Source organism: Mixophyes fleayi, chromosome 1 (assembly GCF_038048845.1).
Source record: "Mixophyes fleayi isolate aMixFle1 chromosome 1, aMixFle1.hap1, whole genome shotgun sequence".
Classification (NCBI taxonomy): Eukaryota; Metazoa; Chordata; class Amphibia; order Anura; family Limnodynastidae; genus Mixophyes; species Mixophyes fleayi.
In genome coordinates, this window is record NC_134402.1 from 242,681,648 (window position 1) to 242,708,653 (window position 27,006).

The window sequence follows — 27,006 nt, forward strand, 5'->3', positions numbered from 1 at the left end:
TTATGTTGATGCTTACTTACTTGGTTACGCCTAGAAAATTTTGGGCATGATTTACAGGTGAATGTAAAGATGTTCCATTTGCATATTAGCAAAGATGGATCTTCACATATGCATTTATTTCCAAGTCTATATTGTGAGTTACACACCTCTTGGGATATGTGCAACCTTAAATCTAGTGTATTGTTGCATGAAAGGAAATAATGTATCATTATCTGCAAAACTTTCACCCAATTCATGTTTGCGCCCAATTTATATTTAATAACTTACTTATATTCTAACGTATGCCCTTACTGCACTGTACTTGCACATTAACAATCTTGACCCGCCTCCTGAAGTGCAAGGTGCTGCAAGTGCAAGATACATGTGACAGTAAATTGTTATAAAGTGTGGGCTGACACAGTGTGATATTTATATTTCACCAAGACACATCTTTACATTGTGCAAATCAGGATCAGGAAGTTCTCAGTATTTTAACCAGTGCTAGCTAAAGACCTGTGTTTCATATGTGCTAAATTAAGACCAGATAGTAACACAAAGATAAGTGGACGATTTAGGTTCATAAATTGCATTTTCTTATATTGTCTTTGGAAATGATTCAGTACAAAGACAAGAAAAACAGGCTTTATGAGTATTCCTCTGCAACGAACCTAGGTGGCAGAGACAAAAATAAGTCATGCTTGGGATTCTAGAAAGCCCTGATACTTTATTTTTATTTACAGGAATATAGCTTATGAAAATAATAAAACCGAGCAGCTTTAGGGTTAACAGATTGGTAGTGAAATCTGGACACGCATGAATCACGCAGGCCTTTAGTGTTTTTAGCCATGCAAAAATGCAGCATGTGTTTTAACTAAATACAGTGCTGTCATAAAGCATGTATAATTCACACGTCTCATGAGTTACATGGTTATTTAACCATAAGCAATCTCAGCTGCATCTACATGAATAACAATATATGTGAAGTGCAGCCCACTGAAGGGTCAAAGGGAGTTCTCCCCAGGACTACATAAGAGAAAACTGCCCCAATTCCAGGAAAATCAATATCGTGGCTCACACACCAGGAATACTGGGCAACAACCAATGCCTGAGAATAAGTACTATCCTCATAAAATGTCCAAGGATCAGAATATACTGTATATGTACTATTCACATTCTATTAATTAAAAAAAGAGTTCCACAAAAAAAGTATAGCATAACACTAATTCCCCCATTGGGGGGGTCTCTTTAAGGGAAAACAAAACCAAAACCAAAATAACTATAATATCATCACAAGATGTACAGACACTTGACCATGATCCCTTTCACCAGGTAAAAAAAAAGCTCTGCTCCTAGCCTGAGTTTGAGTCATGTGAGGATGTAGATGTCTTGGGCATGAGCTGGTCCAAAGTGACACTACTCTCAAATGTGGGTCTTTAATCACTTTGCTCAGAGAAACTATATTACTTTAAAAAAATATTATGTTTAATATATGTACTATATTTACATATTATATTGATAGCAATATTTGTTAAAAAAAAATAATTTTCTGATAAGGTCACTGTCGCCATTTCATGACTAGCAGTCCACACATATCATGATTCTGCCACACATGTATAGTTAAATTGGATGAGACCTAATTGTTCAGCTTTCAGATCGGGGAGCCGATCACTTCCAACATTACAGGGGCCTGTGAGGTTGGAAGATAACCACACACAGAAATATGCTAATAACAATCAACCTCATTCACCAGTATGCCCGTCAAAGACCTATTGGGACCACACACAAAGAGATATAAGGCAAAGATGTTGATATCGCTTGTGATATCACATAACTTGCTAGCATAATTGCCTGACAACCTGCACTGCAGCTGGTATTTCCACTATCTTCGTTTGGACTAGAGGGATGGGGATCCTTGGTACAGAAAAAGGAGATCTTAGGGGAAAAACTCTGTATGGGCACATGCAGCCAAGTGTTTCTGCAGCATAATCATTTCTAAAAAGAAAAAAATCAGTGTATTGTCTGGTACAGAGTTCCTATCTTCCACTATGTTGGATGAGGCAACATAAAAAAATAATTCTTCTAGAAAGGAAAAATAATATTAACCCCTTCGCCACTAAGGCTTTTCTCAGCCCAGTGCTGCGCCTATTTTGGTATTTTTGGGGCTTATCACATTCCAATTTGACTATCAGCAATTTGTTTATGAAGTACCTACACAAATTAAACATTTTTTTCAAAAGAATTTGAATTTTGAGAAAATACTATTAATTTCCTTATACATACTGTCATGGCAAGGGTAAAAGGACCCAAAATGCCAAGAAGAGTTTTTTTCTAATTGAAATTGACTTTTGACTATTCTATCTTGCATTCCATGCAAGATAGAATAGTCAAACAGGGTTTTGATAGAACAGAATTTTGCCACACCTTTGAATTTTTTGAAGCCAGGCTGGGGGAGATTCTCCCCATCCCTGTAGTTCTTAATGATATCTGCAGTGTAGGTATTAGTCTCTGGTGTTCATACATGATCACCAGAGAAACATTTTCCCAGAGACCCTCAGTTTGACAGAGGCTGGTAAAATAGGGATGATTAATCTTTATAGTGAACAGGATTGTCTGTACACACTAACAATTTCCAGAAAGTTTGACAGACCATAAACGCTGCTTGTTGTGACCGTGGGTATCCACCTTCAATTGATTAACAATCTACCAAAAACTACTGTAGACAAAAATCAATTCATTTGTCAACGTCTTTGTTGATCTCAAACTGTGTTTAATTTAGTGCTATAAAAACCCCCACAACATGTGTTTGTTCATTTTTTACAGACTCCCAAGAAAAAAACTACATGCTGGGTTTCAGCATCAGTAGGTGTATAATCAGTAACTGCCAAAGGGAAAAAAGAGCATGTGAGATTGCAGAGAAAACTAGCAGTGGCTGTACAGTACTGAGGAGAGAAGCATAATTCTGATTTCTTTGTTCAATGCCTTACAGCAAATACAGAAAATGACATTTTAAAATGGAAATTGCCCAGTTCTGTGTTATTGACTCTAAAATACATTGCAGTGAACTAGTTTTTAACAGTTAATTCATTTCTTACAATGTGTAGTTATGTCTCTACAAGGCCTGTGTATTCACAAAGAATGATGCTTTATGTACTGCACCATGATTTTTTTTCTTTTTGTGCAATGTATAAATAAATTGTTTATTGAATCTGGACATACTTAGTGGATGTTCTAAGAAACCATGAGGTATATTTACTAAACTGCGGGTTTGAAAAAGTGGAGATGTTGCCTATAGCAACCAATCAGACTCAAGCTATCATTTTGTAGAATGTACTAAATAAATAATAACTAGAACCTGATTGGTTGCTATAGGCAACATCTCCACTTTTTCAAACATGCAGTTTAGTAAATATACCCCCAAGTGTCATTTTACAGACAGCTAACCCAAAACAGGATATTTTTTGGAAAGGCGTGGAGAACATTCCTGTATAAGAAGAAAAGCAGGTCCTTGTTAACCTATGAGAGTATTTTAATATGAAGTCAGAGCTGAAAAACTGGAGAGGGCATTTGAAAAATGATGTATGTTATGTGTCCTACCAAGGCAGATTGGTTTTTATTAACTGAATTTCATGTTGTACCTATTTTTATAAATAAAATAATAATTAAAATAACAGACTCATTTTATGTTTAATTAAATGGTGACATTCTCTAACTCTATATATATATATATATAAATTAATAAAAACCTTATTTATTGACGAAACATAAAAATAAGTGGGCAATACTCTCTAAAGATATAAAACAGGTGCACATCATAAAGTTCTCTGATATTCTTACTATTCACAACATCGTGGCCAAACTGTAAATGCGTTCACTTATGACATTTATCATGCATAATGTATTTTCTAAAATAGTAACTCACAGCTTTATAGAGAGTCTGTTAATTTTCTTTTTGGTAAAGGTGAGCAGAGCACGCTGAAGCTCTGAATGCACAAAACATAGAAAATGCTGCATTCAAGATGTAGTAGGTCAGGCACTAAAAGCACAGCTATTGAGTAGAAAGTTCACGTATACATGGATACTTACATGGCGCCCCAAGTAAGCACACTCAGTTGACCTGCACTGCAAATGGGATTTAATGAACAGTACACACTAGTGTGAACAGTGGACAGCCATGGAAGCAGCATGACATATTTTCTTGCATCAACTATGAATACTTGTGTACTATTGGCATTTTCTTTGTAGGCTCTATTTGCAGTGCTAGTTCACCAAGGAGTGGACACAGCTCAAACTGAACTTACCGCCCATACATGTAACGCACTCATATGCATGAGCCCTTAAAATGCATATACACTAAAGAATTTTTTAAGAAACTTACACTTTGGTTTATAGCCACTAATGCCCTTTCTATTAGGAGGAAATAAAAAACTAAGATATTGCACTGTTTTAGCAGCAGGCTAACAATAGGTGGCATCATTGCTTTTGGATGAAAATTCTTAAATTTCTCACAAATCCTACCAGTAATACTAAGTTTGTGTTTGTCAGTGGTTTTCATTATGGTGATAAATAATGTGAACCAATATACCAGATGTCCAATGCTTTCTAAGATCCACTATGGATTGACTATAGATCTACCCAAATGGCACTGACAATATACTGTATGTACCACTATTCAGTGTATTTTCTTTTATTAATGTTATGGTTCTTTTTGATACAACTAACACTGTTACTTTGTCTCTTCTTTGTGCAATCTTATATATCAACAAGAAAGAGTAATATATATAGCAAAGCACTGCAATTAATATCACCAATATTTAGAGATTTACCTATAATGAATTACTCTTTACTATAATAGAAGTATATAAAACCCTCTGTGATAAATTAATAAATTAGAATTATAATATTCAATAGTGTGAGATAATATAATACAGAAATGACAATAAGACCAAATTTAATCTGGGTCATAGTTAAAAGCCATATTCAATAAGAAAAAATAAAATAAAAAGCAAAGTAATACTTATCTACATAAGATATTTTTATTGTTAAAACTGACTAAAAGCTTTATTCCAAACTGAATACCAAGTCGTTTGGTATTATTATTATTTGTTTAGATAAAAATTGATTGAAAATTATTATTATAATTTATGAAGTAAGCGATGGTGACAATCTTCAAAACCGACAGCAGCTCATATTTATATTTCACTCTGTTCCTTTTAGTGCAGGTATATAATGTCCTCCTTTTACTATAAGGGCTCACACCCACTGGTGTTTATTACTTGCGTTTTCCTAGTGTTTATACTTCTAGTAAAACACATGTGAATGGCTCTGACTCTAGTAATCATACCGACAACCGCTGTTAATAGTGATTGCTGGCATTGCAATAACATTGTACTTGCATTCTGGTTTCTGGGACACTTTGGGTCTAATGTAGAGTGGGCCGTATGCCATTTTGCGTAACGTATCTTGTGTGAAATTGCACTGCGCATGCCCATAATGTGGGTGCAAGCATATAGACCTATGCAGACTTGCATGATTCTGTCACTTACGCTCGCCTGCATCTGGTGTGTTTACGCAAATGTGGCTGATATCTTTAGCACCTGCTATAGGGCAAGTGCAAATATATGCTGATGATTATATGTTGTCGGAAACCTGGTGCATATGCTGCCAATGCAGAGGTGGAAGCATCTCGAGATGTGAGCGGCTCTGAATATGGTTGAAAATATGCTATTTTACGCATACTTACCTACTCTCCCGGAATTACCGGGAGGCTCACAAATTTCGGGGAGTCCTCACGGACTCCAGGAAGAGTAGGCAAAGCTCCCACATTTGCCGAAATTCACATCAGTGAATGGAGGGGGCAGGACTTAATCGTGTCATTAAGCTCCGCAGCCTCCCTTCAATGCTGTGAATTTCGGGTTTTTATAGTGGGGGCGGGGCTATGGTGACCACGCCCTCCTCCCACCCCATTTCACATGACTTCTCCCCCGGAACACCCGGGGGAGAAATCTTAAAAGTTAGCATGTATGATTATACGCCCATTTTGCCAACAACTCCTGCCATCTACACTCACCGTTTTTACAAATATTATTTACAGCATTTTTATCATCTATTAACTTAAATACATATTAGTATAAGGTGTTGCTCTGTACTGTAAACTTTCTGACAAGTGTACCGCACGCACATAACCAATACTTAAACAAGCTGATATATACTCAGTGCTACAGCTTGTCTTCTGTAGCTTACCTTCCAACATTTACAGCACTGAAGAAAGTGAGCGGCAGATGGCATGGAAGAAGTTGGGAAAAGTAGAGGGGAGTATTAATTGTTGAAACTGGAACCCTTAGTTTTAAAATAATATTTTTCCAATATCCCACCCTTTCTACATTTACCTCTTGTCAGAAATAACAAAGCTGACTGGACTGAATTGCATTACTTCCAAGAACTGTATAAATATTATTCATATTTTAGTTATTTAACAGAGTATTACACATGAAGTCATTTGGATGTGGCATGGGAGTCTATACTATTTGACTAATGCTTCTCTTCTTGCTGCTCTTTATTTGTTATTCAAACCTGCCTTCATGCTAGTGAAAATAAGGAAGGAACTTAACTGCCAACACCCAGAATATCCTGGAATACACGTAGACAGAGAGCAACAGAAAGCCTTAACAGATTAACAGCAGGGCGGTGGTTAACATTTTCAGTGGCATCTCACTGTGTTATCTCTCAGCTACAACTGTAGCATATTATGGACATTTCTGACAAAGCGAACATACAGGAAAAGTACACAATCAAAAAGATAAGTGACAGCCAATGCAATGTCAAAAAGCAACATCAATAGTCCACCTAGCACAGCATGTTTAGATGTAAAATAGAAGGGTGACAAAAAGCTAAGTCAGGATGAAAAATGGTTGGTGTGCACACAGCACTTTATGCAGGCTCTATTCTGTTATATAATAGATCAGTGATTGGACTCTTGTTAGCTTTTGGGATTAACAGCCTCAACCACAATGTTGTGCTGTCATTCAGTAAAAGGATCCATGACAAAGCACTATATAGAACTATACAAGCACTGTACTGAATACATAGTAATGATGCTTTGAATTGGGTGTCATGTGGCTCAGCTACATTTACTCCTCATTACATTATGCTCCACTTAACAGATTCAGCGGCTACTAATAAACTTGAATATAAATGATTATGAACCATAAGGTAATTTCATTGCTTTTCTCTTTTTCACAAAATGTCTTAAAAATACAATGTGAAGGTGTCATACTAATGTGTTCATGCCATATACACCACCAGCCTATCTCCTGTATTTTTGTAGGTACATTCTCTAACCGCTAAGGTAAATACAAATTTCCTTTTTTCTGAGGGTGCCTTTTGCGAAAATAAATTCATGATATAGGATTCATTCACTGTGTTCTGCTACTCCACTTCTGTCAACTAATATTCAAGTCCATTTCCGTCTTCAAAGTCATTAGTAAAAAGATTGAGTATAACACTGTCCAAAACTGATCCCTGTGCTAAATAACTTTAGCCCAGTCTGAATATGTCATTTGACTTCTATCCCTCAACCAGTTCTCTACATACTTTTCCTTCTGTGCCCAGTATGGTGACCTGAGCTATCAAATCATTTTCTACAATTTATTTCAGAATTGCACCACTCACAATCTCTTCAAATAATTTTCTTTAATATTAGGCTCACAGGGCTATAATTTCCTGGTTGCAATTTTGTTCCTTTTTTAAGGATTAACACCATGTCTGTTTTTTGCCAATCATGTGGCATTGACCCTGTTTGAGGAAGTCAAATAATATATATGAGATAATGGTCTATCTATAAATTAATTATAGGTAATGGAGTTTAGAAACGGTGAAAGAAGCAAAAATTATTTTATTAACTTTGCTGATGTAACAAATTAACTTTTATAGCACCTTAGTTTTTCTGTTTCTATGTCTGTAAGGAAGATACAGCTTTACTTTAGTATATATTGGAATATACACTATGTGGACATAAGTATTTGCCCACACCTGTTAATTATTGAATTGAGGTGTTTCAATCAGACCTGTTGCCAGAGGTGTATAAAATAAAGCACCTAGCTATGCAGTCTGCGTTTGCAAACATTTATGATATGAAATGGGTCATTCTGAAGAGCTCAGTGACTTCAAGTGTGGTACTGTGATAGGATACCACCTTTCCAATAAGACGGTTCATGAAGTTTTATCCCTGCTGGATATTCCACAGTCAACTGTAAGTGATATTATTAGAAAGTGGAAGCGTTTAGGAACAACAGTAACTCAGCCATGAAGCGGAAGACCACGTCAAATCACAGAGCAAGGTCAACGACTGCTAAGGCGCATGGTGCGTAAAAGTCGCTAACGCTCTGCTGATTCCATAGCTGAAAAGTTCTGAACTTTCACTGGCATTAATGTAGGCACAAAAACTGTGTGGTGGAAGCTTAATGAAATGGGTTTCCATGGCCGAGCAGCTGCATAAAAGTCCCACATCACCAAGACCAATGTCAAGCGTTTGATGGAGTGGTGTAAAGCACACCGACACTGCCCCAGGGCACAAAGAAAGGACTACAAAAAGACATGGTTTGATGAGTTTGGTGTGGAAGAATTTGACTGGCCCGCACAGAGCCCTGACCTCCACCCCATCGAACACCTTTAGGATGAACTGCAATGAAGATTGCGAGCCAGGCCTTCTCGTTCAGCATCAGTGCCTGACCTCATAAATGCTCTACAGAATGAATGGGCACAAATTCCCACAAAAACACTCCAACATCTTGTGGAAAGCCTTCCAAGAAGAGTGGAAGCTGTTATTGCTGCAAAAGGGGGACCAACTCCATATTAAAGTATATGTATTTGAATACAATGTCATTACAGTCCCTGTTGGTGTAATGGTCAAACGTCCATTGACTTTTGCCATATAGTGTATTCTGTTTTAATGCAGAAAGACCAGAACAAATTATTCCATAGTAGATACAGACTGGATCAGAATAAAGAATGGTATAGTTTTATGTGATTCTATTGATTAGTATTCAAAGAAACATAGTCTCACATTTCTAGTAGTAAGTTATATCATATGTTCTACAAGCACAGTGTACTTGAACTATATTCTCTGGGCAGTACTGCTGGGACAATTTTGCAGAGTTTAAGAGACAACTTAATTTTATTGAACAAATCATTTCCTCTCTTTAATTGTCAACTTGTCTGTGCATAATTCCGCATTCAGATCTGCCTGTTGAATGCAGTTTTCAAACGTGCTGAACTGGGAAATGGTGGAGGTGTTGCTAGTTGGGGGATAATAAATTCTACCTGGGTAAGGGCTTCAAATGCATACACTCCATTTACATTACACACACAAATAAACATTTTTTACTTTATGTAGATTTCCAAAATTGTTGGGTCACTTCTGAGACGAAAGGGTCTTTACGAGTAGAAGTGAAATATATGCTTTTATTGGAAGCATATTTACAATGGAATACTCTGAGCTGAAATCATCCTTTCTTTCTGAGACTGAGTTTGTAAAATGTCTATTAGACCTACATATAAATAAGTGAATAAACAAGAAAAAAAAAATATATGCAATGAAATTAATACATGCTCAAGAAATGTGTTTTTAATATTGTGATGCATTTTGTTTGGACTTCTATGCACTGACAGTGGCCTGGTCCAACTAACTAGCATTTGAATCCTGCCTGTAGAGAACAGGTTGTTGCAGATAAGGTAACACAGAATAAAGTTGAAGTGGGAGGGAGCCTGACAAATCATAAGGCTGCCGTATCTGACCAACCAAACTCATACCCCATTCATACTGCACCAAAATCCCGGGTTTTTGCCGGGGCGAGCTCAAACGACCCGGGTCTTGGTGCAGTATGAATGGTACAAGTCAAAAATCCGGGTTTTAAAAACCCGGGTCTTCTACCAGGGTTTTATCGAGGGGTAATTCCCGGGTCGGACCCGGGTTGCCTGCACTATGAATGGTGCAACCCGGGTTTTTCAACCCGGGTTGCACAGAAAACAAGCTGATTGGCTGTCTGCCTGTCTGTGGAGGATGATGTCACAGTGTCAACACTGCAATGACCTGTAATGCTCACAATATTTACATTAACTACATACATAAAACCAGGAAAAAAAAACTCAAGAGGAAAACAACAGTATGGACTGAAACAACTACTTCTATCATCCACACTATAAAAAACAAACGAAAGAGAAAGGTCGCACATACTTTACATAGGTGACTAAAGTAAAGTACGGAGCGGTGAGCAGTACAGAAAGGAATTGGTGGAAACACTGAAGAAATGTCTGATTGTTTACAAATGATACAATGGAACAATAAAAATTAAAATATCACACATCTTTATGGATAAAACAGCAGAAAAGCAGACTATTACAAAAAAAAAAAATGTTTTCAGCCAATGAAAACTGCTCTGGTGATGACTCCCACAAATTGCCAGGGCACAGACTTGTGCGGTATGAATGGGGTCAACCCGGGAAATTCCCGGGTCCGAGGTGCAGTATGAATGGTGTTTCTGAGCTGGGACGCTCCGAGACCCTGCAAAAACCCGGCTTAAAAAACCCGGGATATTGCCGGGGCGGCAGTATGAAAGCGGTATAAGCAGGAGTACTCCACAGGAGGCCAGGTATTGCTGGGTCATCAAAATAAAAGCACAGAGGAGCTATGTTGCATTGACAATATGTATTTTGGGCCCAACATATTTGTTTGACAAGTCCCTTAAGTACATAGTAGAACAGTATGGCAATTACATAAAGAACGGTATTTCATTTGTCGCATCCCTGGCTACATACTGTCTGCTAATTAAGTGTGTGAACCTTGCTGAGACTGTGCCAGCATCTCACAGTCGATTATAGCTGTGTTAAGACAATACTCACTAAGTAGACATCAAAGACGGAGACATTGTCATTGTCCATTTCTAATGTGCTCTGTTCAGATGTCTGGTATGCACTATCTTCTAGTGTGAATGTTGAACTTGACGGCAGTCCTCTTCTGGAAATAGAATATAAGCAAGTTAGAAAACCCAACAAAGTGGTCTAAAAACTTAGCTCTTCTTATAGTTTATGTAGTATATCAACTATCCTGCAACATTTTGGAGCAAAAAAGGTTTCCATATAACGCACAACCAACAGAACATTGAGGACGCTGGTGCCAGGAATGCACTGCAACAAAATAGTAGAATATATTGGCAAAGTGGTTTGCAGTGCTTACTTGTATGTACATATGCAGATGATTATTTTTCCAGAACATATGTGGCTTTGACATATGAACCATCCTGTTTAAGTGTGTTTTACAACAGATGGCTATACTACGACATTAACAGTATTAGATGCAGTTTGTGTAACATACGGATCAGTGTATGGTCAAAGCAGGTCAGTGCTGTGATTGGCTGGGTCGGGGGAGAGGGTGAAGGGTAGTGAAATGGAAAGTGTATACTGTTTCAAAATCAGCATTTCTAAATCAGTTATGCATTATACAGACCAGACAAAATCAAACCCACAGTTAAGTTTTATGTTTGCATCACTGGCAGTAGAATACACAACATACTCCACCATAAACAGACCTCCTCGGGAGTCATGTCTAACAAAACTTGATGTTGCAATTAAGAGAAATTGTGAATCCAGGTTTCATTGCAACAATTACAAATGCAAATGTAATGCACTGAAATGTCAGAGGCCCTAGTCATTCTAGTATTTTGGGACATACCATTATACCTAAAGTTATTAACTGACGGCTTATATTTCTATGAAGAAATGTGCTTCAACCTACATATGAAAATGATGATTATTATCACCTGTTTGGTATGATTGATTAATTATACACCTGATTATAATCCTACAAAATCCCTGACTTTGTGCAAGTGCACCTAGAGGAATTGATGCTGTTTTGAAGGCAAAGAGTGGGCATGCCAAATATTGATTTGATTTACATTTCTCTTCTGTTCATTCCCTTTACATTTTGGTAACTAAAGAAAATAAATTATTAACACTTCTATTTTTGAAAGCATTATTACTTTGCAGGATTTTTTCCACAGTATTGTATATCTGAGAATGAGTGAATAAACAAATGTAAAAAGCAATAGACAGAATGCATAAGAATGAATTAGCTGTGCAGTGCACTGGTAAATTGTGTGGGTATTTACATGGGTTTGTATAGCTAAGTCACAAATGATAAGTCACAGCACAAACACAATTGTAAATCAAAAGTTAATTTTCTCTTATTGCAAAACCTCTTGAATTATTTTATAGAACTGTACTGTCCACATTTCCAACGTACATAAAAAAAAGCATTGGAACCTGTTTTATCCCTGATTTAATGCAATAGTATGAGAATGCTACTTTATTTGCCACTCTTTATACTACTATGGCTGTCATTCACCTAATCATCTAACTTTTGTAGCCACAGTCAGCATTCATCTGTAGTACAAACTCATGTAAACCTACTTGGTGTACGCTAAAGAAGGTTACAAACAAAATTAAGTCTCTTCCTTTAGCTACCAGAATCGCAGATATATATTCAGCATAATTTCACACATGACTGGAGTGCATAACAAACGTCATGGCTTCCATGGAAGCCCTTTTGCCCAAAATGAAAATAAAATAAATATGTTTGTTGGATATATTGGCTACCATAAAGTTAAATGTGGTTCTCTTGTGAGGGAAATTATTTGTGAGAGGAATAACAGGTTTTCAAGATCTTAATATACCTTCTTTATAACTGCCTATCAGTCCCATGAGAATCCCATAGGACCCCACTGTTAGAGTGAGATTAAGCTTTCTTACTCCAACACAAGTCATTGGGCAGTGGTACCTCGAACTTCTATACCATCCTAGTGGTCATTCCATGCTATTCGGACAGTGCATTTCATCCAATAAGGTGCAGACTGGACAGCCTGAGTGATCTGTCCAATCAGGTGCAGCCATTCATTCAAGTCTGCCTCATTACTGTGTACAGACTGATATGAAGACATAGAAAAGCTTCATGCACCCCTACTTGGTGAGAGGGGGAGCTGGTGCTGACATATACTAAGGTTGCAGAGCTAGTCTGAGGGCATGCTGTTTCAAAATACTTGGTCATCCCTTATAAACAGGGGTAAGTATGAAATTTGGTAAGTACCTATTTTCAAATCCTGTACACAATACATAGAAAATATAGAGGCAATAAGAAGCTCTTCTGAAAAGATAGGAAGAATACACTTAATTGAAGACAATACCTCAGAAGAGCAGTATAATTCCTTCACAACCTACCTCTAGAATCATGTGCTGACCACTGAAGTAAGCAGCTGTCTATAATGACTGCTAAAGCATGAACAATAAAATCAGGCTACACAATTGCCCAGCTCAATTACTTATTGCTTCATTTACTGCTGGAAGGCAACTAAAAAAAACATATTTATTGAATAGAAATACACAACAAGTTTAGTATCAGCAAATGTCACTGGGCCGGCTACTGATTCCCTGGCAGGAATGAATCAATAAACTCTTCCATATGCTGTGATTGACAAATTGCTCTAAACACAGCCTGATTTTAAGTCTGATCTTGTTCTCACTTTACTGATGCTGTTGGAGTTAGGATGTAACACACCACAAAGAAATACACAAATAAATGTATTATCATGTATTATCATTATATAAATGTAAAGGTGATGAAGCTGCTGTACTAGGATATCAGTTATCTAGTGAAGAGTCCCTGTTTTTGGCGATTTCACAATTTTTAGTTGTTGATATATGTAACTAAGTAATACCAGAGTTCTCTGACAAAACTATTTGTTTATACAACGGTTTAATCAAATGTGCAATGTAAAGAATAATAGACTATCATTAGATACAGGAATGTATCTAAAAACATTGATTTATTTTGCTTTAATAATCCCTTGTTGTACATTTTTCTTCTCATAAAGAAAAGTTTGAGGCACACTTTTTAGATTCCTGTGTTGACCTTGCTGTGCACGGGGCAGACTATCAAGAGTGCCAAACCAAGGTATTTTGTAGTGCATAACTAGCTTGTGTTTATTCCCAATTTAAGACAGTAGGCCTGAGCAGTCCATATCATGAAATTAATCAACTGTGCTTAATTCTAGATAGGAAAAGCAGATTGTGTTGAAAGGAACTCTCTTATGGCTGGAAAAATGTGGTTCTGCTCTCTGTGGAGCTGTATTTATTTACTATGTTCCAAATACTACAGAAACACGTAAGCCCTTCTAGTTATTACACCCTAGTGGCATGCACTCTGGTGTTTGTTATTAGTGGTGAATATGTTCCCAGCTGTTATGCTGTCTATAACATCACATGCTTTGCCCATAATTAACTCTAATCACCTAAGCACGCTACAGAAAACAACTACAATGTTTCCGCAAGGCAAAGGTCTGTATTTATGAGCTTTCTGCTTTCCAACCCTCCCTTTGTAAATAGAACATTATAACTTAACATCCACAGTGAACATCAACAGTAATCATGTGGTGCTGGGAAGGAGAATTTTCTCATTCACTGATGAAATAAGAACATTATTATGCATCCAGCAGAAGTAGTTGTATTACAGATGAAGTTACTCCTACAGGAAATGAGTATTTTTTTAAACCACACATTTACATAGCTAGTATGAAAACAGTGGCAGACAAATTACATTTTGGAAATGAGGTGTTATTTTGAAGTATTTGTGAGGAAGGAAAAGTAGTGTGTACATTCATGTTAAATCTGTGTGCAGTTTGGGTATGTGTCCTTTGCAGTGGCAAAAGGTGATTTTGGTTAGCACTATAAAGCAGCATATAAATAAATATTGTAGGTTTGGATGAGTGTATATGTCTCTAATAATCTTTTAGTGTAGCTAAATCATTAAACTGGCTTTTCCAATAGTGTAACAAACTGTAGCTCAGTAATTATTTGTGTCATGATAACCTCTTTACTACTGAGTGTTGATTCTGTTAAAGGTATATAGGTACACTTATATATTGTTTTTATTTACCATTTGGTTTATCCTAGTTGGATAGTGAACGCTGTGGGCCTAATTTGTTTGTGTAGAGACCATATAATTAAATATACACATTGACATTTTTAAATATGAGGAGCAACAACCCCACTTGGTTGCTTTGACACGTGTATCAAATCCTGGATTTGCTTCAGTGTGCTGTAAGATACAGGGCATATTTCCATGGATTCAGATTAGGCTAAACATGAAACAGATACCAAGCCTGCTTCATATTTTAATTTCCTCCATGCAGCTCGTGGCATGATTTTTCCCAACTGAACTGTCTGGTCAGGAAATGCAGGAGGGATGTGAAGTCGGTGTACACAATGCGTCTCTTCGACTTCTCCATTCCACGTGAATCGGTGCTAGGAATTAGAAACCGCACTGCTTGTTCTGTTCAGCTGCACTGCAAGTATCCTCCTATATCTGATTTCCAATAACGCCCACTCATAAGGACTTCCAGGACTGTGAATTTATTATTATTTAGGTGTTTTGCTGGGATGGTATACAATTGTATAGGCACACTGCTGAAGGATCACTTTTAGCATATGTTTTAATAGGATTTATATTTGGTTTGACCTTCAGCAAAATTAATTTCTTTGGATTGGCAAAACCCTAAAAACTGGATTTGGAATAAATGATCTAGTATATGTGCGCACCCACACACACACACACACTACACACTACACACTACACACTAAACTAGACCTACCCAACATGACGTAATACACTAGACCTGCCCAACATGATATGAATAAATAAATTATATTAGTAAGATACGCTGGGCATGACCATAAAACACTTCTTAACAGCTCCTTCCATATATCAACGCCTTTCTATAGTGCACTGTCCCATTGCTATTTTCTCTACCTGTCCTGCTTTTACTGTCATGTTGCTCCCTGTAAATCTGCTACAAAGAAAATTCAATCGCCTGCAATGTGCCGCGGCGTGTATCCAGCCGTGAAGGCTCTCTGTGACGATGTAACATTGCAGATCTTTCCTCACGCCCAAGGAAAATCTGTGATAATCGGGTATTGTAGTTCCCGCAGCCAGGCAAATCCATGATGCCCAGGCGGCTCATCGCGGGGAATTTAATTCCCCAATAAGTGTCTTGTTTGGCTTTATTGAAAAAAAAAAAGAATATATAAAGATATTATTAAATAAAAACTTATGCAGCATTCTATATATGAATCAGAACTGCACTCCTCGCCAAATGCAAAGCATGTAGTAATACCTAATTCATTATTAGAAATCCCCAGGGACATTTTTAGGAACAATTCTTCAAAAACTATAAATACATTCTAGTTAACAAGCAGTAATTAACCATTAAGTGTCCTCTTAAATCTCCTCTCAATGTCTGCACACTTCTCCAAGTAAATGTCTCTCATGACTGGGTATATTGTTCTGCCAGTAAATAAACATGTATCAGAAGTGTTGACAGACAAGTATGAAATTGATTCCTATACTAAATTCTAAATGATTATGCTTCATAGTTTGTTTGGCAGATTTCCATTGTATGGTTCCCATGCCAACTACCAATATTTTTGCAAATAGGAGAACATTTTGTTTCAGAAGTCTTTTCTTTCCTGAAGGATTATGGCTGCAAAGTTAATTTAATTTGGATAATAAGCAGCATCCATTTGACAGCATTTGTCAGGTAGTTTCTAGCTCCGAAGGATTTGTAAGACAAACAATCTTTATTTTGGACATGTGCCACTCTTTATGCCTTGCTGTAGATTTATCTTTATCTTCAACACTTTTGTAAAACCGCATTTAATGCATTCTCCACCACTGTATGTTTTCTATATTCAAAGTATTTTTTAGAAAGCATTGATGCTTACTCCTTGAGTGGAACCCAGAATCTATATGTAAGCGTTCTGCTATTTAATAATACAAATGCTGTGCCCACGGGTATTAACAAAATCTATTATAAAATGCAAGTGACTAAATGCCTTCACCCACTAGAACAGAAAAATAATTTTACAGGTAAAATGGTTTTCAAAAGCAGGTTTTGAAAAAAACAAGCATGGCCTTTTATAAATATCTCAATCATAAAAGCAATGAATGTTATCCGGGGTATGCACAAGGTAAAGAAAGCTAATGTAAAAACGAACAGGGAGTTTACATTGTACCATCTAAGGGGCCGATTCTAACATAGACTGTGTACAACAGTGTTTCCCAAATCCAGTCTTCATGGACCACTAACAATACATGTTTTCCATATATCTCTTTGCTGGAGCACTGGTGTATTCATTACTGACTGACACATGTTAAAAGATCCACAGATGGTACTAATTATTTCACTTGTGACCTGGAAAACCTGCACTGTTTGGGGTACCTGAGGACTGGGTTTGGGAAACACTGGTGTACAACAAGGGCGTGTTAGAGCAATTGCATTTGGATTCAGAATGGGATATAGCCACAGATACAACTGAAAAAGAGGTTTTTCATGGGCAGGTGTCAGTAGCGGATGATGATGATAATGAACACCTGAATTAGTGTACAGCTTGTAATCAGAAGTTTGTGAATGATGCTTAATGAGACTTTAGTAGTCGCTCAGCCAAAGATTAAGACTTGTCGGGCCAAAGATAAAAACATTTTATATTTTGTACTCAAGTCATCATCATCATTTATTTATATAGCGCAACTAGTTTTGCAGCGCTGTACAGAGAACGCACTCACATCGTTCCCTGCCCCAATAGAGTTTACTTTCTAAATTCCCTAACACACTAAGAGACATTATTATTATCCACACAGATAAGGCCATAGTCAGGAATCAAACTCAACCCCAGTGCTGTGAGGCAGAAGTGCTAACCACTAAGCCACCGTGCTGCCCAATGTCAGTAAGTTGTTCCAGCTGTATTAGCAAGGTTATTCAAGTTTAAATGATGCTTCATAGCAATTGCATTCATAACATATAAAATAAAAGTTTTTTGTAAATGTTCGCAAGTTGGATGTAAGTGTCTGAAGGGTGCATCTGTTACTCATTCAGACTTGAACGCATCTTCAACTCAAAACTTTTTAATCACAAGTAACACTAACGCTTGCGTTCCACTCTGAATCAGGCCCACAGTCTTCACACTGTCAACATGGTAAAGCAGTACAATTCGTTAGCATATAGTGAAGAAGATATGTTATTCCTATGTGATTAGCAGTAGTCAGATAATCTTGCAGTTTGAAAACAGCTGCAGAGTATGAGAGTTTAAAACACAGGTACAGAACTGGTTATACTACCGCTGCCCAAAGGACAAAGAAGGGATTATTAGGACGTTGGCACTTGAACGGAATGTATTGTTTTTATTCTCTTTATGCAGATTTGCACAAAAACAATAACTGTATTTGTTTGGCAGTTGGCATGGAAAGTGGTATGATGAGAGAGCTTTGTACAAGCAATATTTTAAAACAATAATATGTGTATATCCCATTGGTGATCTAGGTCATAGATGTAACATACAATTACATATTTCAGCAATATAGTCACAAGCATGATAAACAGATTCAGTAAAACACCAATGACAATACTATTATTGTACCAAGAGGTGAATTTCATCTGAAAACAAGTAGCTTGTGGACAGATTGCCTACTTGAATAATTGTTATATTATTACAGCATGTTATTATCTACTCAATACTTAATATCTACTTATGATTTCAGATGTTTGAGAACAGTATATTGATGCATGGTGGATTACCTGCTGGAATAGCGAATAGTATCTTCATGGTGATACTGATCGTCGACATACAACGAAGAAGAGGATATTGTTGTTGCTAAGGAAGCAGCTTCAAACAAGGATGGCGTGCTTGGTACAAGGTCAGGCCGATGTCTTGAATGTAATGCTGCAGACATTAAGCAAGATATATGAACATACATATATCTACAGCATCAGTAATAATGTAGTACTGTGAAGTTTTAAATCTGAAGCTTTAATCTGAAGTACTGAAAATATCCATCCTGAAAAGAGCCATGTTTACAGCCTATCAGTTCACTAGAATCTAGAGACAGCATCAAGGTATGAGGTACTCATGGTAGGCTGAACACTGGCCCAGCACATAAAATGGCTGCCTTTACAGGAAAACGTCAATGGCTACAATCTTTTCTTCATTTCAATGAAATAAGTTGCTGCACAATCTATGACACGAAAAAAGACACAGATCCTTCAAGTTCAACTTTTCATAAAGTTTAATTTTGTGAAAAATGAAATCCCCAGTGAGACTCAGAGAGAAGAAATATGGATGCAAAAAACAAATGGATACTTGCCCTGAATCAATCACCTCCATAATGTCCTCTACTAATTGTGGCTACAGATACCATTACTTTAGAAAGGCATCTAATCCATTTTTAAATTCTTTTAGTTAATTTGACATCATCACTTCATGTATCTTCTTATGTTATATACCAGACTGTTATGTGGAACATTATTAAATGGTTTTGCATTATCCAAATCTATTACATCATTTGCACTACCAAGATTCAGTTTGACACTTACCTCATCAGAAAATATTGATAAAATGTGTAAGGCACAACTTGTTCTTTTTTTAAATCATACTGACATTGTAATATCAAATTATTTTCTACATTCATATATTTCAGAATCACATCCATCAGAATCCCTTCAAATAATTTACCCACAAATCAACATAAGCTCACGAGTCTATAATTTATCTGATTCCGGCTTTTTTACATTTTTAAAAATCGGTGCTACATTTGTTTTCCACCAATCTTGTGGCACTGATCTACTTATAAGGAATTGTATAAATATTATAAATATTTGTCTATTAATTAATGGATTTAGTTCCTTTAGCACACAATAGTGGGCCAGATGATATATCTGTGTTAATCTTGATATTTTTACTGCCACTTTTAATTTCACACACCTCCTTAATGCCTCATTTAACCCCTCAACCAACTCAACCAATTTCTTCTCTAATTTCCAAGACTAAGCTTTGTTACCTGTATAAACTAACTTGCAGATATAATTCTCCTTCCCTCCATTTCTCCGCGTAAAATCTCCTTCAGCCTCTAACCATAGCTGTACCCTATGTATTGAGACCCTGTAACCGAGAGGGAAATAGTTCTAGTTCTCCAAAAACCTGATTAACCTCCTTCCAACACCAACTATTCTCTTATTATGTAGTATTGATGCTATATAGTATCAATACATCAATGTCCCAGTCCTAATATGCAACTTACAATTAAAAGGAATTATTTAAAAACAAATCAATGAGTGCAAAATTAAATCACCCTTTACAAAAATAAAATAAAATATAAGGATACACCCTGCTTTCCTACATCCTTACGTTGAACTATACACTTGTCAGAACAATCACCCTTTTCTGACAGTTTCCAGGAAAATGGAAAATATTGCATAGCTCAAAAACCTTGTTTAGTTTCGCACTTAAGGTATAGTCTCTCTGTTAGAAGCACCAAACAACAGCAACTGAAATACTACCACCAGCTAATAAGGAGTATTCACACAAATCTGGAATTCAAACAGAACTCTTTGTATTATCTCTCAAAGTTTCCTTACCCTCTTCATCCAAACTAGTGAAACTCTGACCATCTGACAGCTTTTTGCTTTTCTCTTCTGACCATTCCTGATTGTTGGGAGACAGTATCTCCTGCGATGAAGACTTTAAAGCTGGAATAGAATTACACCGCCGCTTGGAGGGTGAAGACTTTAAAGCTGAAAAATAATTTTCAAATATTTTGTCAAATTCTTCTAACTTTGTAACAACACCTTTGTATATTAACAACCAACAGACACTATATATTACAAAACATAAATTATATTCCTATGGAACATGTAACAGAGCTTTCTTGGACAACATAATCATTTATTTGCTTTATCTTGTCCTGGTGACTATATCCTATTCTCCTTTGAGGAATACTTGGTAAAAATGTAAAATTATGGAAGAATGTTTTACATCAGATTTAGAAAAAACATAGAGACCCAAGAACTGTACTGTTCAGGAAGCCTTGTTTTCAGAAGGTTTGTCTTTATACCAGACTGGTATAAATGAATGAACTTCATGAAGTATGAAAAATTCCAGCAGATACACATGACTGCACTTTAGAGTAGTTCTGTGCACTACTTGTCACATAATTTGCCTCTCGCAAATATAAACCAGTTAAAACTACTTAAAAACAGTAAGAGATTACAAGTGAGTGCCGAGGAGTGTCATCTCACCAAAAACAAGGTTGTTTTGGTTATGTACTAGATTACCAGTTTGGTTCAACTGCTGGACCCATGAAGCTCAACTGTCAATGCTGTTGTCTTCTCCTTTCAGCTGTTGCATATATTTTGACCGACAATCTTGCCTAACCAGCTGCGCTAATCTCACTAGACATAATTCTCATATCTCAGGGCAGTTTAAGGGCCTGCTGTCACCTAGAAAGTACCAGTTGTGGTTAGATATTTGATGGCGCATTCGTTCCGGACTATGCTTTATTTATGAGATTGTGAGTCATCACAGGTGGAGAGTGTGTAGCTCCATAACTATAAGTAGCAGATGGGCCGGTTATTTAGCATACTGCCTGGGCTCAGAGTACAGCAAAAGGATGACAGATTAACTATATTCCACTCCCTAATAATTTCCCCAAGTCCAAAAAACCTAAGAGTTTAATCAGCAGAGACCCAATTTACACAAGACTATCCCGTCTCTGGGTGTTCTGATGCAAGGATAGCCTATGGACTGCTGATCTTCTCTTTTGGTGATCTCCAACGTCCTTCTCGGTGGCAGTAGCTGCGGTCACAACTTTCAACACAGATACTGTTTAATCAGTGCTCAAAAACAATTTGTTTTGAGTTATCTAATATTTCATATGAGAGAAATCAGCAGTAAATTTTAAAGGTCAGTGAAATTTGAGCTCATCATCAGAAGATCATCTAGATACATATGTACAGCTGATTTACAGACTGTAGATACGTCATTTATAGAAAGTAGCAATGACCATCGGAATTAAGGTGTAGGAACTTTGAAACTGGTCTGGCCCACATTGGGGGTGTGGTACGGCATATCGATGCCGAGAAGAACGACTAGACTCACCCCGACGTGACTATTCCGAAGGAGCTGGTTCCCGATCCTGCCCGATGACGACTCCTCTTCATCATTGAGCATGCCGACGGCATTATCGCTGTTGTTAAGGGGGTGAGGTACAATGTATAATCCTTTCTAAAATACATTGTACATGGGTGCATACTTACCTCGCCCCCTTAACAACAGCGATAATGCCGTCGACATGATCAATGACGTCATCAGCTGCAGCCGCCTTCTTGCTTTATCGTCATTGGCTGCTGTCGGGGTGAAGAGTCGTCATCATCGGGTAGGGTCGGGAACCAGCTCCTTCACAATAGTCACGTCGGAGTGAGTCTTGTCGGGGTAGTCAGCATCGATATGCTGACTACCACTGCACATTTGGTGCTTAGTTTCAGAGATATTAGCTCATGTACAACCTCCTACTAATACCACTTTCAGATTGCCACCCTGGCAATATCCCGGGTATATGAACCCGGGATATTGCCGGGGGACAGTTCAGTACACCCAGGCAAATACCCAGATAAACCATAGACATGTTCACACTGAACATGGGTCTGCCTGGGTCTCCATGGCAACATCACAAGAGGAGCTCTGATTGGCCCCTCTTGTGATGATGATTTATTTTTATTGTTTTTTATTTTACAATGGTGTCCGGTGAGACCCGGGTTTTTCAATCCGGGTCTCACCGTTCACACTGGGTAGATGCCACAGGACCCATTCACAATAGCCTAGACCCAGTTCGTCGGGGCTCGCCCCAGTAAAAACCCAGGTCTTTTAGGCAGTGTGAATGTGGGATAATTGTGACTTTGTGATTATATTTTGTGGACAGAGGTGTTGTATGAGTGTGTTTGAAACAGGGCATTTAAATTTTGGTTGTGCCTCGCCAATAATGAAGTAGTGTACTCCACAAAGTATTCATTGAATATGCTGGTATTAGCAATGTTGTCAGAGTGCACTGTATCATGCTTATGGATACTAGCAATTAATGATGTTTCGGAATTTTGCAAATTTTAAAAGTTTTAATGAAAATTGACAGAGTAATATTGGTCTTTGCTACTAATGCTTGCCTAGTTCATGTATTCTCCATGTGCTTGTAATGATGAAGATCTTTAGTAGGACCACTTACTTTCCATCCATAATACATCTCTGAAGTAGTATAAGTCAATAAGATTTGAAGTAACCCACAAAATGTGAGCACCATGCACTCTCCTTAAATGGAATGGCACACGGCTATCAGAGTTTTAGGCACTCTAGTTGATGATACTCTAGTGCAGAATCAATGTCTATATTCAAATTGGTTCATCAAGGAAATTTCCAAATGTTTTAAAAAATTTTGTGTACAGGAATTTAGGAATTGATTATAGATGTCTGATTCTACGTACATAATACACTATTGCATGATCAGTAAAAATGTTAGGTGGATACTAAAGCAGTGGAGGGATTAAAGGATCCAGTCAAGGAGTGAATGATTGGAGGTATTGAGATTATTCCTCATTGGTTGGTTTAAATTTAGTGATTTGAATTGGGCACAGAATGTGCTGCTTATGGGGTCATGCCAGGTCAGATTAAAGTCCCCAAAAACTAACAGCTCATTTTGTTTGTTTGGAGAAACAATGCTGCCCAGAAAGTTAAACATATCAATTATTTATTTTACAGTCCATATGACTTTGCTTAACCACTTTTCATTAAGCGAGTGGTAGGAGCCTAACTCACCTGCCATGTCCACACCCAGGCAACTGTTATGACAACAGATAAATGGATTTGTATTATGCATAAATATAGAATGACTCCATAGCACAAGCTATTTTTGCTCTGCCTGAAGTCATATTTTTCCAGTACACATGTGTACACAGCATTGGATACATGCTTCTATTATTTAACTCTGAGGGTGGGTCTAAATTTTCCTCTACTTTTACATTTTAACATCTGGCACCTAAACCCTTAAAATAGAAATCCACATATTACACAATGGAATATGAAAAACATGGGTTGCTATGAGCAACAGACATTGCTCATTCATATAAGAACTGCAATCGATATTTACTAATCGTTATTCATAGTTGTTGTCAGTACCTATAACCACTGCAAGAGTCACCATATTGCTTACTTACCTTGTACCTTTTTGAAGACCCTGGCGCTCATAAACTTCAAAAATCTATCTGCATAAAAACTGGGCCTGTGGACTGACACTGTGTCCTAGAAAGAAAATAACAGGCATTCATGTTATAAAACAGCAAATCCCGCTAATGCAAATTCCTCTGATAAGCCCATGAGAACAGTTTTCCCCAATGAAATTCTTGTGAAAGCAAATCCTGTTATACAAGATTTTCGCTCAGCTCCCCTGGGGGATTCTTATAGAATAAATCCAGTGTACTGACTTACAGGAAAATAAAATCTGCCCAAAAAAAAAAAAGATGTTATACTGGGCTGCCTGACTGTGCCCTCTTGTGACTCATGAACCAAAATATGAAAAGTCTGGGATATTTCTAAATATAAAATGTGAAACGAATGTCTGAGAGCAACAAAGAATAATATTTGTTTTACATGTTTTAGGGTAGTCAAATGTTTTGAAAAATGAGCTGTATGGCATACATTTATAAACAACCCAGTCAGAGGTTACTTCTTCATGTAAGTTGTTCCCTAAATTGATATTCTATTTACTCATTTTAAGCTCACCACAATCATGCGCTTTGTAATTCCTTACAGCCTATCTGAAGTTTTTTCACAGTCTTTATTTTGCACATTGCCATTTGCCAACCATAGAGAAAATCATAACGTATCTTACCTACAATGTTTCTTATAAATATGTCCAGACCTATAGTCACTTCTAACTTCCCTCCTCTGGCTCACCCACATTAACCATGGGTTTATAATGCTTCGAAATAAGTATGCGAACACTTTGATATAGTACGTTAGAACCTAGTTTGGAATTTATATGCATCATGCACAATTCTTCTAACATTGCACTGTACAAGTGCAGCCTTGTGTGTTGGCATATACTATGTAGAAATACACTGAATATATATATATATATATATATATATATATATATATATATCATTCCATGTGCTGAAAAAGAACATCCTGTCTATAATAAGCAAACACATCCAGCAAGCTGTGAAATATAGATGTTTGTTACTATAATGCATATTTATTATTATTGTGAATTCCACTTTTCTAAGTATTTTTTTACAGTGGTGATTGTTTATGGTATTTAACAAGATCCTTTTTTTTTTTTTTTTTTTATCATATTTTATATGGTATTATGACTAGCATGCTTTCTGGGTGTATATCAATATACTTATATAATTTATTTTGAATCTTACTGATACAATGTCTATAATTATGGGTATCTTTCCCAATAAATTATAAGTGTTACAATTTTGTGACCACCGGCTTCCCGGAAGGGTATTTTTAATTATTTCTATCACTTATCTTTATTTTTCATCACCTCTCTATTTTAATATTCGCCGACTATGATGTTATCTGGCACATCAATTTTTAATAAATTTTCAATAAAGTTTGTTCTTAAATAAATATTTTCCAAGGGACTGGAGTGCCTCAATCAACAATCTCTTAAGGTGATTTCTTTCACCATTTCTCTCCTGTATATCAATATACAGACATTACTGAAATGGTTGAAAGCTAAAGTAGGTATAGTGCGCACTTTCTAAATTATTCTCAATGGGTTGTTAATTCAACTTCATGTGATGCACTCTCTGGCTCCCTTGGTTTCTGTCTTGAATCGTAATATATATTCCCCTTTATATATATATATATATATATATATATATATATATATATTGAAAACTTTAAATATTAAGTCACACTGCCTAATATGTGACTGAGAAAGTAGAAAGTAATAAATAATGACATAACCACAGGTTGCACTAGTATGGGCAGTTTGATGTGTATAAAAGATGAAAGGAAACATAATGCATTTCTTAGAACATGAGCAGGGCTGGCAGTCACATGTACAGTGTCCTTTGTAGACAAAAATGATCAAGATCTAGGTGTGGACTGATTTCTAAGGCAACACACATACACACTACAGAAACAACCAATTTTGGTATGATGACTATTCAACAAGGAAATTTGACCTTTTCTTTATATGAAGAACCGTAAGGTAAAACATGATGCCAGTAAAGATGAGCAAATGGCCTATGATTTAATTTGCCAGCTCATTAGCTCTGGGATCTCCATTGATTTAATTGCAAATTTGGTTAAATGATTTAACCAGCAATTTCAATTAGCCTAACCAGCAGGAATATGTTTTACACCTCACTAAAATTTACTGTTAGTCAAGAACTGATACATATCACTGTTTAAACACCCCTGATCCTGAACTAAAAGTGGTCATTTTTATTTAATGAACCAGGTGGTATACGAATATGTAAAAAAATACAACCAATTTTACATTTTAATTTACAGGGGCAACTATCCATCAATGTTTGTCATTTAACATGAAAGGAATGTTTTACAACTATTGAAAACTCACCCCATCATAAACTAATGCTTTCCATGAGTGTTCCAACTTCTTTATCAACCTAAAGACAAAGTAATAAAAGTAAAAGAGTGTCCTGTTTGCATCCTTGCTATTACTATCAAAATAAATCATTATTCCTAGTCTTTAAGAGTAAATTACAAAAGTGAGAAAGTGCAGTGCAAATACTGCTTTGTGATATTACATGCATTGTGCAAATCTACCTGTATCTATAGATAAGAATTTGTGGGACAATTGTCAGTGTCAGCAGGTAGGGCTGTTTCCAGCTCACAGTGCATTGTAGGGGCTCCCTCATGACCCACTACTTCTTACTTAGGGGGAAGGGGTGCTCCTGGCTTCTACCCTTCTTAGTTAGGCAGGGAGAGTAATACTGTGCTGTGACGACACTGAGTGGTGCCATGCTCCCAGCCTATCATTGCCACTAAGATGCCCCAGCTTCATGTGGTACCCTCTCTCCTGTGCCCGTCAGAACCATCTAAAACAAGGAATTGGGCTGATAGCTA

General features: G+C 36.9%; 1 protein-coding gene across 2 annotated transcripts in view; it reads right to left on the minus strand.

Annotated features, from left to right (window-relative positions):
- The window catches only part of PIP5K1B (phosphatidylinositol-4-phosphate 5-kinase type 1 beta), a 252,655-nt gene that overhangs the window by 116,672 nt on the left and 108,977 nt on the right, over window positions 1-27,006 (minus strand). For both annotated transcript variants that reach the window (XM_075208689.1, XM_075208679.1), the window contains 5 exons: window positions 26,498-26,546; window positions 24,111-24,195; window positions 20,490-20,645; window positions 18,654-18,798; window positions 10,876-10,990 (listed from right to left, as the gene is read on the minus strand). In XM_075208689.1, coding sequence (XP_075064790.1) covers window positions 10,876-10,990; window positions 18,654-18,798; window positions 20,490-20,645; window positions 24,111-24,195; window positions 26,498-26,546 — 550 coding nt within the window. The remainder of the gene's footprint in view (window positions 1-10,875; window positions 10,991-18,653; window positions 18,799-20,489; window positions 20,646-24,110; window positions 24,196-26,497; window positions 26,547-27,006) is intronic.